At 53.6% G+C, this 11,611-nt stretch overlaps 1 protein-coding gene across 3 annotated transcripts; it reads right to left on the reverse strand.

The window, feature by feature from the left end:
- Positions 1–966: 966 nt before the first annotated feature.
- KRT14 (keratin 14) lies at positions 967–5,314 on the reverse strand. Of its 3 annotated transcripts, none has more exons than XM_035027427.1 (8): positions 4,736–5,314; positions 3,473–3,555; positions 2,775–2,931; positions 2,461–2,622; positions 2,251–2,376; positions 1,938–2,158; positions 1,792–1,838; positions 967–1,223 (listed from the first exon to the last, which is right to left on the reverse strand). In XM_035027427.1, the coding sequence occupies exons 1-8, from the start codon at positions 5,252–5,254 to the stop codon at positions 1,126–1,128; spliced, it is 1,413 nt and encodes a 470-aa protein (XP_034883318.1). In that variant the 5' UTR covers positions 5,255–5,314; the 3' UTR covers positions 967–1,125. The 3 variants fall into 3 exon arrangements, with proteins under 3 accessions (XP_034883318.1, XP_034883320.1, XP_034883319.1); XM_035027429.1 differs by lacking the exon at positions 1,792–1,838 and having other exon boundaries at positions 1,126–1,252; positions 4,736–5,039; positions 5,124–5,279; XM_035027428.1 differs by lacking the exon at positions 1,792–1,838 and having other exon boundaries at positions 1,126–1,252; positions 4,736–5,279.
- Positions 5,315–11,611: the final 6,297 nt, after the last annotated feature.

Here is an 11,611-nt window from a genome sequence, read left to right on the forward strand (position 1 = left end):
CATTCACTTACTGGATTCCCATATTAACTCTAAGAAGCTGAGTTCACCATGCTTACTAGGTAAGTGGGGAAACTGAGACTCTCCGAGATCACAGAGCTAATACAGAATAGAGCCAGGGTTAGAATCCAGTCAATTTGTTCCCAAAGCCTCTAAAACTGCCCTCATCATAGATGGAGAATCACCACATATGAGAGGTAGCTCACCCAGTATTGCTCACAGTCGTACCCTGAGCTTGCACAGTGCCAGGCCCTGTGCTAGTGGCCTTCATGCATTCTTCCAGCAAATCCTCACAAAAATCCCATGAGGTAGGTAGTGTCATTGTACCCACTTTACTGACATGGAAACTGAGGCTTGGAGGTGATAATCAACCTGTGCTATGTCAGCTGAGAGCAGGCAGGTTCAGTCCCAGCTCTAGAGGCAAGAGCAGGTGGAATGGAGGGAGACAACTTCTCAGTAAAGCATGAGTTCTTACTGGGTTTGTGGACCTCCACTGATAAGCTTTAGGGGACCCATGAACCTCATGAGTTATGTGCAAATGTGTGTGTGCTTATTGGGCTGGGGGATGAGAGAAGATCTATAGCTTTCAATATATTCTCAAAGAAATCCCTCATGACAAAATTGTTAAAAAAAAAAAAAATCTTTAACTTGCCACTGTGCCTGGCACACAAAAGGCATTCAGTAGTATTGGTATATGAATAAACAAACTAATGAATAAGTGAGTAAACGAATGAGGAGTGAGTGAATGAATGTTTCTCCATGATAGGAGACACCACAAATGACCTAGGACACACTTCTATCTGTATCTTTCGAGATGGTGAAAGCCATCCCGGGACCTGAGCTTAGTTCACCCTCAGGCCCTTTCTCCCAGTCCCAGAGGCCACAGCCAGATGCTATAAGCTCCAAAGAGATGCTTCCCCCGCTTTCTCCCCACCTCCGCTCCTGACAATGACCAGGCAGAGGCGGGAGTTGTGCAACTCAAATAATGAAGCTTTATTGATTGCCAGGAAGGGGCAAGGGTAAGGCAGGACTCAAGTGTGAAGTGCTTGGGGGGCAAGAGGGGTATCCCCCAGCGAGATCTGTGTCCACATGGGGGGGCCTTCTAGGCCTGAGCAATGCTGAGCAGCCTCAGTTCTTGGTGCGAAGAACCTGCTCATGAGTGGACACCACCTTGCCATCGTGCACATCCATGACCTTGGTGCGGATCTGGCGACTGGAGGAGGTCACTGGGGAAGAGGGGACAGAGGGTGTTACAAGCAGTGGACAGGCAATGGAGAAATCAGGAGCAGGGAGACCAGGAAGTTGATGGGACTTAAATGGACTATCTCCCTGCTGCCCTCCGCCCTGATTATCACTTCGCTCACAGCTCTTATCCCAGCACTGATACCATCAACACATTTTTTTCAGACTAGAGCTCCCTAAGGTCAGGAGCAGAGTCTGTGTCCTCAGACTGGAGGTTCCTAAGAACTCAAACCGGGCTGGTTCAGTCCAGATCAACCCAAGTGAACTGGTCTCGGCAGGAAGAGTCACATGGGGGGGGGGGCCTGTCCTTGGTGCTGACCACCAGAACCGTGGGGTCTGCCACAGACACCATGTGACAGAAGTAAAAAGTGGAGGCCACTAGCTCCTAACTCTAAGGAAGATTTAGAAAATGCCTTCTTCTACCCAAGGAGATTTATAAGGGATCCTGGGTGAGAAAACTCTAGCTCAACCCCTCAAAAAGCCAACTCCCTAGACCTGCTGGGAGACAGGAAGTGGTGATGAGTCCAGGCTTGAGGAGGAGGAAGGTCTTACCATCTCTGGAGGACTGAGAGCCAGAGGAGAACTGGGAGGAGGAGAGGCTATGAAGACAGAAAAGGGCAAGATCATTAGACACATGGAGTAGAGCAGGTGAATAATTGTGGGGGGGCAGGACTGGGATGGGGGTGCTGGGCACTCACTGGGCGTCCTCGCCCTCCAGCAGGCGGCGGTAGGTGGCGATCTCCTGCTCCAGCCGTGTCTTCACATCCAGCAGGATATTGTATTCGTGGTTCTGCTGCTCCATCTCGCAGCGCAGCTGGGACAGCTGCTCCTCCACGTTGCCAATCAGGTCCTGGATCTGGGCCAGCTGCATGCAATAGCGGCCTTTGGTCTCCTCCAGGCTGCTCTCCAAGGATGCTTTCTGTGAGGGAGGGAAAGATCAGGGATCAATGAGGGTAGTCACTCCCTTTCCTCCTAGTCCTGAGTCCAATCCACGCCTGGCAGCTCCCCTACCATGCTGAGCTGGGACTGCAGCTCGATCTCTAGGTTCTGCACAGAGCGCCGGAGCTCGGAGATCTCGCTCTTGCCACTCTGCACCAGTTCACTGTTGGTGGCCACCTCACGGTTCAGCTCCTCTGTCTGCAGAAAAGAAAAAAATCATTCACACTAGAAGTTCCTAGAAAGCGGGTCTCCTGGGTCCCTTCCACCCAGGATGACACCCACCTTGCTGAAGAACCAGTCTTCGGCATCCTTGCGGTTCTTCTCCGCCATCTTCTCGTACTGGTCGCGCATCTCATTCAGGATGCGGCTCAGGTCCACACCGGGGGCAGCATCCATCTCCACGTTGACATCTCCGCCCACCTGGCCTCTTAGAGCGTTCATCTCCTGCACAACCAAAGCACAGTCCACAGTCAGGAGCCTCACTCTGGCAGCCAGTTGGGGTTCCCCAGTCAGAGGTGTTCCTGGCCTGAGCATTGCCCTCCCCCATCTCAATTCCATCCCTTCCCTCCCAGCTCATCTTCTAAGCTGGCCCTCACCTCCTCGTGGTTCTTCCTCAGGTAGGCCAGCTCTTCCTTCAGGCTCTCGATCTGCATCTCCAGATCAGCTCTGGACAGGGTCAGCTCGTCCAGCACCCGGCGCAGGCCGTTGGTGTCGGCCTCCACACTCATGCGCAGGTTCAGCTCCGTCTCGTACCTGGAATGACCCGAGAGAAAAGGAATGAGACACCCATCCTGGCCACACTGAAGGCTTTGTTCTTTGCCCCCTGCAGCTTCTTCCCATAGCCGGCACCCTGTGGGTGGTTTAGGGAGTCAGTCTTGAAAATGGCATGGTTGGACACAGCACCCATTGATGGCTCAGATCTGAACATTCATGGGGGCAGGGAGTAAGGCCGTTCATCATTCTGTAGAATTCAGGGAGGGGAGATGCTTCTGGCCTCACAACCAATAGCACGCAGGCCTCCAAATGTGACTGCCTCCTGCACTTCAAGAGCAGGTGGGGAAGTAAGGAACACCTCTCCCTAAAGCAATGGCACCCAAATCTGGCTGTGGATCAGAATCACTCAGGTAGTCTGTTAAAAATAACTGAATGAGAACTCCAAGGGTAGGGCCCAAGAATCTTGTATTTTTACAAACACCCCAAGGGGTTTTCACGTGGCCATCCTGGCAACTTGTCCGCTTTGTTTAGGGACCACCCTGGGGAAATTGCACATCCTAAGCCACCACTGCAAACTTACTTGGTACGGAAGTCGTCAGCAGCCAGGCGGGCATTGTCAATCTGCAGGAGGACATTAGCATTGTCCACAGTGGCCGTGAGGATCTACAAGTGGAGAGGACAGAGGTCGTTGGTCAAACGGCCATCACTAGCCAGACGTCACTGAAGCCTGCATACATCAGGCCTTTGCTTTCCTGCTCTCACCTGAGTCTCCCCTTCTCCCAAAGCCTTTGCCACAGCAGCCTAAGGATAAGCCGCAGTGGTCCGGCTTTGACCCAGGACTTTGCTGACTCCTGATCGGAAGAATGGACAGAAACAGCCCTGGCCTCGGAACCAAAAGCCCTTGAGTTGTGGTCCTGGTTCTACCACTAATGGTTTGCAGGGCCTCAATTTCTACGGAGGAAAGGAGTGACCTAAGGATTCTCCTCTTTCTGCATCAGCCAGCCCTGCCAGTCTTCAACATTCCTTTTCAAGCCTGCAAGAGCATGGGACCTCAGGTGGGGCTTTCCCCAGCTAGCACAGGGGATGAGAAAAGAAGAGGCAGAAGAACAAGAGCAAAGATTGAACCCTGGATTGGATGGAGTTCCCTCCCTCATCATCTAATTTACCTAATCCACACAAGGCATCGAGCCAGACACCAAGAAGCAGGATCAGTGGAGAGGGCTCCCAGGGTGAGGTTGGAGCAGGGGGTAGGGGTGGGGCTGGAATCAGGTGACACAAGTCCCCCAGGCTCCCTCCTGTGCAGGGCATGTAAGGTGGGTCACCACTGATTGTCTCTGTGGGGTTTTTGTGTGCCCCCCCACCCCGGCTGTGGGGAGGGGCCAGTGCCAGGGCTCATGGGCTGCAGCCGCCACAGCCCAGACTAATGAGCTAATGAGTGGTTTGGGTGTCTAGCCCGGTCCCGTTACAGCCTCGCTCCTCCCCTGTGCTGGGCAACAGGCAGCTGCCTCCTGTACTAGCAAGTGGGCACAAGGGTTCTAGCCTCAGCCCTGCCATTGATTTGTTGGGTGGCCTTGAGCAGGTCCCAGCACCTCTCAAAGCTTTGTCTTCTTCCTCTATAAAATGTAAGGGTAGGAATCCCCAGTCTCACATGGCCTGGAGTCTGGACCTGAGCTAGGCCAGAGAGACATGGACCCGCTCTGCCGGAGGTGTCTGGAGCCAGAAGAAGGGATCTGGGGTTGGAGCCTGCCCTGTCTTGGAATCTAAAGATTTCAGCAGCCTGAGGCATCTATTGCTCCAGAGTGAGGTCGCTGGGATGGCAAGTCCTGCTGCGCAATCCACACACCTTGTTCCGCAGCTCCTCAATAGTCTTGAAGTAGGGGCTGTAGTCCTTGGTCTCAGTCGGCCGCTGCCTCTGGTACCAGTCGCGGATCTTCACCTCCAGGTCGGTGTTGGCCTCCTCCAGGGCGCGCACCTTGTCCAGGTAGGAGGCCAGGCGGTCGTTGAGGTTCTGCATGGTCACCTTCTCGCTGCCGGAGAGGAGGCTGCCATCGCCACCGCCGAAGCCCCCGCCGAAGCCCCCGCCGAAGCCACCTCCAAGGCCACCACCGTATCCTCCACCAAAGCCGCTACCCAGGCCCCCCCCGAAGCTGCTGCTGCTGCTGAAGCCGCCGCCATAGCCGCCCCCCAGGCCGCAGGCCCCCCCGGAGGAGTAGCGGGAGGTGGAGACCGACAGGCCCCCGTAGGCGCTGGGGGCCCGGCAGGACCCTCCGGCCAGGACAGAGGACATGCGGCTGGAGCCACCGCCGATGCAGGAGCCCTTCATGGAGCTGGAGGAGGTGAACTGGCGGCTGCAGGTGGTCATGGTAGAGGAGGGAGGTGAGTGAGTGAGCGAGCGAGCGAGCGAGTGAGTCAGCAGAGGAGAGAAAGGTGCTCAGGTAAGTTGGAATAGGATGTGGGTGCTTTATACTCCTGAGTAGGGGGCGGGACTGGCATTTTCCATTCCCCTTGGCTTTCATCACCCACAGGCCAGTGCCAATTCCCAGTCAGATCCCTCCCCTCCCCCGCCTCATCACGTCTGTCATCTTTTACTGGAAACTCATTGTTTGGGGTGTTTTTGGTTTCTTGTCCCGCCAGGCGTGATTCACACAGGAGGTGTGGGCCTGCAGGCTACACTTTCGCATCTGGCCTTGGGAGCCGAGGCCCTCAGGAGCTCGGCCAGGTGGCAGGGAAGAGGGCCTCTGCACCATAAACGTGGTGACCTGTGAGTCTCCCATTAACCAGGTGGGCCTCTGACATCCACCAAGAGGAAGCCCATCACCCCAGGGGGTACCTGGCTGGAGAAGGGCCATCCTGGCAAGGTTACGTGAGGCACAGCGATGCCCTCTCAGCATCACCATCTATAAAAAGAGACAAGAAGTTCCTGGGGGTCTTCCCAGATCTGACCTGCTAGGCTGTGCTAAGAAACCTGTCACATCCAGTCCGGTGGCTCAGGCTTCCACCCTGACACCCTCCTTGAAGGGAAATGCACGCAGCCTTCCCCAGACCTGGGCACAGGCTCCGAGATCCTCCACACACCTGTGGGTGGGCCCATGGCATTGGCTGGCCCCGAGCAGGCGGCCAAGGGCAGGTGGCATCTCAGGCACAGCCAGAGCCGGGGTGAAAGAGCATGGAGTCAGACGGCGTCCTGGCTCTGTACCCCGGTGCCACCCAGGACCTGATATTTCTCTGAGCCTCAGTTTGCTCGTCTGTAAAGTGGGGGTAAATATCATCTGCCCTGCCTAATGCAGGGTAAGCTCTGAGAATCCAACGTGGTAGTGTACGCGAATGGGGTTTAGTAAGCCAAGCGTGGTGCAAAGTCTGGTGAGCATTGTTGTAGCCTAGTCTGGGCCCAGAGAGGGTGGAGCCACACCCCTGGAACAGGACAGGAAAGCCTTTTTCCTTCTAGCCCCAGGTGTCTCTCAGCCCCCACCCAGGGCTGCTGCAGTGGGAGAGGCTGGCTCGGGCACCCTTATTGGAGCCCCTTGTGGGGCTGGCCCAAGGGATTTGGGGGTGGGAGGCAATGCAGACACTGGGAGTGGGCCTGAGGGACCCTGACTCCTTAAACCCCTGAGGCTCAGGGGACATTTCCAGGGGTCCATTTGGCTCTGCCTTGGAGGTTCATAGATGGGGACCTCAGCTGCCCCGCATCTCCCAGACAACTTCCAAAGGCACCCCTCCAGCCACGCCCCACCCTCCCGCCAGCCCCTCAGCTCCACGGACCCCAGCAGGCATGTTGGGAGGAATGCAGTCGTGTCTGGGGCTGCCTGACGCGTCCCATCTTCCCAGACAGGCCCCAACAGCCCCCGCTGGAGGCTCCAACTCTCTTCCTAGGATCAACTGCTCCCAGAAGGGAAGCAAAACCACCCTCTTCCCCCAATCCCGACTGCCACCAAAGCAGATGCCAGAGAGCACCCCCTCACTGGGGCAGACAATGCTGAGACAGACACTTGAGGCTGTGGGCTCCCCAAATCTGCTGCCCAAGGACTTGCAAGGATGTGAGTAAGTAAGGGCCCCACCTCGCCCCACCCACCCCTGACAGACACTCTAATCTCCTTCCAGGGAATGGTCCCCCACCCTGGCCCAGCCCTACAACTTCCCCAGTGAGAGGCAGCAGGGATTTTGGCTGAGGGACAGATGTATTCGTTAGGAGGCATACTGCTGTTGGATGGGGCAGGGGGGCACTTACCAGAGAAAAATGCAGCATCCACAGGGACCTGGGGAGCGAGAGGGGGTGCAGAGCCCAACACCAGCTTTCTCTGTGCTGCCCACCACCCTGTCTCCCTCCACTGCAGGGAACCGCGGATAAAATCCCTAGAGCACAGGACACAGGAAAATCTCTCCTCCCTCACCCTTACACCTGATTCAGTGGAACCCAAAAGAGGCTCCTTCTTTTCCAAGGGAAATCTAAAAGTAAAGAGAGTAGGGAACCAATGACATATAAGCTCATGCACACAATCTAAGAAGAGAACTTTGCCAGCCCTCCTTGCCCCTGCAGACCCTAGAACCCCAGCATGGAGTATAAGTCTGATCTCCCCTGCCCCCACCCTGCCAGCACCCAGGATGAGAACCTTGGCCCAGATCCTGAGACTAAGCCCTGCAGACATGGAACCAGGCACAAATGGTCTAGTCTGGTGCTCACGGCTTTTAGAGAGGCAGCTTGCTGGAGCAGCAGGGATTCATGGGATGGGGGCTTTTCTGCTGAGCCCTGGACTCCTGGACAGGCTTTGTGTGGACAACAGTACCTGACCCTCACTCCAGCTGCCCCAAGAAGGAGGGGGCAAAAGAGGAGCCTAGGGTGCTGTCTCTTGTGGTTGGTGAGTCTCCCTGCCAGCCTGCAGGGGGAACCAATGCCAATCCAAACAGGTGAGGCGGCAGAGCCAGGCAGCCCCCCACAGAGCCCGCATTGTGTGCTCAGGATGGGCTGGGCACCTAGGGGATGGGTTCCTAAGGAAGGAGGAGACCTCATGACATCCCAGTCCGAGGAGAGAGGCACGGGCCCTGTCCTCAGAGCCCAGTCTAATGGAAGAGACTGTCCTTGTCATTAGGAAGCCCTCAGCCTGCGAAGAAAAAGAGGATACACATCAAAATTACTTAAGATATGGACAAAGATAAGAAAAGTGCAATCCATATGTATTAGTTTCCTGGGACTGCCGTAACAAATCACCACAAATGTTGTGGGTTAAAACAACAGAGGTGTATTCTCTCACTGTTCTGGAGGCCAGAAGTCCAAAATCAAGGTGTCAGCTGGGCCACACTCCCTCTGCAGGAGGGAGTGCCCTTACTTACCTCTTCCAGCTTCTGGTGGCTCCTTGCATTCCTTGGTTTGTGGCAACAAAACCCCAATCTCTGCCTCCCCATCTTCACATGGCCCTTTATGTCTGTGCCTCTCTATGTCCTTTTCTATCTCTTCTAAGGACAGTCACACAGCTGGTACCTGGGTGGCTCAGTCGGTTAAGCATCTGCCTTCGGCTCAGGTCATGATCCCAGGGTCTTGGGATCGAGCCCCACATCGGGCTCCCTGCTAGAGGGGAGCCTGCTTCTCTTTTTCCCGCTCCCCCTGCTTCTGCTCTCTGGCTCTCTCTGTCAAATAAATAAATAAAATCTTAAAAAAAAAAAAGGATGCTCATTGGGTTTGGCGTTCACCCTAACCCAGTATGATCTCACCTTAATTCTTACCATAATGACATCTGCAAAGACCCTATTTCTAAATAAGGTCACACATTCCAAGGTTCCAGTGGATGTGACTTTGCAGGGGACACTGTTCAAAGGACCCACTACATGTATGACAGACCAGGAGCTCTCCATATTTCAGGGGCGGGGGTGAACACTTGGTGGAGCCATGACTGTAATGGGATGTAGGCAGGGCCAGTCTGGAAGGCTTCTGGGGGCAGCTGGGAGCTCAGCATAGAAGGGCGCTAGGGAGGGGGCAGCAGAGAGACAGAATTCCCAGGTGTCTGGGCCACACTTCCCACCCCCCAATTTCTCTGGGCCCTTTACACATAGACAACTGCTCTGGGAGAGAGCAGAGGGAGGGACAGAGGACCTGAGCCGAAGGCAGATACTTAACCAACTGAGCCACCCAGGTGTCCCTGTTTCTAAATTTTTATTTTGAAATCATAAAAAGTTGCAAAAATAGTACAAAGAGTTCACGTGCACCCTTCACCCAGCTTCCCCAACAGGGTCATGTTACATAAACATTGCACAATTATCAAAACAAATAAACATCGACCCAATGCTGTTAATTAACTACAGACTTTATTCGAATTTCTGACTTTTCTACTAATGTCCCTTTTCTGTTGCAGGATGGCACATTCCATTGGTTGTCAGATCAGCTTGGTCTCTTCCGGCCTGTGATAGCTCCTCAGTCCATCCTTGTCTTTCGTGACCCTGACAGTTTAGAAGAGGCCTAGGCAGTTATTTTGTAGGATATCCCTCAGTCTGGGTTTTCCTGATATTTTTCTCATCACCAGATTGAGGTTATGCGTTTTGGCAAGAAAACCACAGAAATGATGTGTCCTTGTCAGCGCATCACCTCAGGTATAGAAGACATGTATTGAATGGGTTTACTGCTGTCCATTGGCTAAGGTAGTGTTTGCTGGATTTCTCTGTTGTAGCATTACTATTTTTCCCACTGAAATTAATAAATACCTTGAAGAAGATACTTTGAGACTGTGCAACCATACTGTTTCTCCTTCAACTTTTTTTTTTCTCTAATTTTGCATCCATTAGCAGTGGGAAAGAGCTCTTGATACCCAGTGAGCTTGAGAGCCTCATTTGCCTTGGATTCCTTGAGGGACTGTGACTTTTAAGAAACACTTTGGGGGGGCGCCTGGGTGGCTCAGTCGTTAAGCCTCTGCCTTCAGCTCAGGTCATGATCCCGGGGTCCTGGGATCGAGCCCCGCATCGGGCTCCCTGCTCCGTGGGAAGCCTGCTTTTCCCTCTCCCACTCCCCCTGCTTGTGTTCCCTCTCTCGCTGTGTCTCTCTCTGTCAAATAAATAAATAAAATATTTAAAAAAAAAAAAGAAAGAAACACTTTGGGGAAGGAGGTCCAGGCCCAAAAAAAAGTTTCTTCCTCTCTCGTCTAGTCCCAAAGCCAGACTGGGCCTCCCCAGACCTTCTCTGTACCCTAAGACGCTCCCAGGCCACTGCCCTTGAAGACATACCAGCTATTTCTGTAGTAATTGATGTCCAGAGTCTTTTTCTAGGTCCCCACCAGCCTGGAGGAAGAAGGGGACAGTCAGGGTCTTCCCGGTGTCACAGGTAGGAAGTATGAGGTCCAGAGAGGCTCATAGTCAAGTGACTAGTTGGAGTCCTCCTTGTGATTCTCAGACATCCGGGCTTCTCCTCTCCTCTTAGCAGAAGTCCATATCCCCTGCCCTTCTTTCCTGTCTACCCCTTTCACTTGGCCTATCCTTTTCCCCACCAAGTCCCAGCCATCTCTCTGCCTGTAGCAAGGGTAAAGTCTCCTAGAGGGCTGTCACTTCTAAGAATGACATACTGGCACCTGAGCTGACCTGAAGCTCAATTTCTGCCTCCAGAAAGGCTGGACTAGCATGGGGACAGGGAACAGGCTGGTAGGCAGGATCACAGGCACAGGAGGCAACTGGGAGCCTGGAGCACCTCCTCGAGGCCCTGTGTCCCCGTTCCCCTAGAAAAGTCTGCCACCCACTGGTTTCCCAGGCCAGCCTGCCCATCTGGGCCTTGTCCTTGTGAGAGCCTGAGCTGACACAACAGATGGACCGAGCCAAGTGTTTCAGTGTCCATGGCCTTGTCTGTACCTGCCAGCCACTAAAGATGACAGGACAGAAATCGGCTGCCCCACATTATAGATGCAGGAGGCTCAGAGATTGAGGTAATTCCCAAGGTCCACAGAGAGGAAGCCGCTCAGCCAAGATTCGGTCCCAGCTCTGCCTGGCTCTGAGCCTCACTTTTCAATGACAGGACCCCCTGATAAAGGGTCCCCGAAAGTCAGAGCCAAAACGGGCCTCAGGGGTCACATAAGCCAGCCTCCTAACTTTACAGATGGGAAAACTGAGGCCCCAAGAGGGAAAGGGTCATGTCCAAAGTCACACAAAGCCTTCTTTGCAAGTGCAAAATGTTTAACAAGGACCTCCCTGAGCTAGGTAGGTTGAGAATAAGTGGGGTGAAAAGAGTTGTGCTTGCACCCCAGAATCACATTTAAGTTGTTAAGAATATGAAGGGTTAGGTAGCCAAAGCCCAGCAACAGATGGGCTCAACTAACCATCTATTAGCTACTTATTCAGGGAAAGTAAGACTTACCTTTTCTAGCCAATTACCCATAATGCTCACCGAGAACTAAGCTCCAGCCCCTACAGCCCAGTCCCCTCACCAACCCCTATATCCCTACCCATTTTCCAGCCTCTGCCTGAATTTCCACTTCTGTCCTCTCTTCCTGCCCAAATTTTTCATGATCTTTAAGGCCAAGCTTCAGTTAAACACACAGATTTAAGATATGGTTTCTGAAGATTGTGTGGCATAAAATAGATGAAAGATGAACAAAAGGGAGGGAGGAAAGGAGAGAGAGGGAAACAGGAAGATGGTAAGGGACTGTGAAAGAATGCATGGAATGGATGGATGGATAAATGGATGGGCAGAGGGATGGTTGGATAAGTGGATGGATGGATGGATGGATGGATGGATGGATGGATGGATGGATGG

Source organism: Mirounga leonina, unplaced genomic scaffold, assembly GCF_011800145.1.
Source record: "Mirounga leonina isolate KUSES-001 unplaced genomic scaffold, KU_Mleo_1.0 Mir_200, whole genome shotgun sequence".
NCBI classification, from domain to species: Eukaryota; Metazoa; Chordata; class Mammalia; order Carnivora; family Phocidae; genus Mirounga; species Mirounga leonina.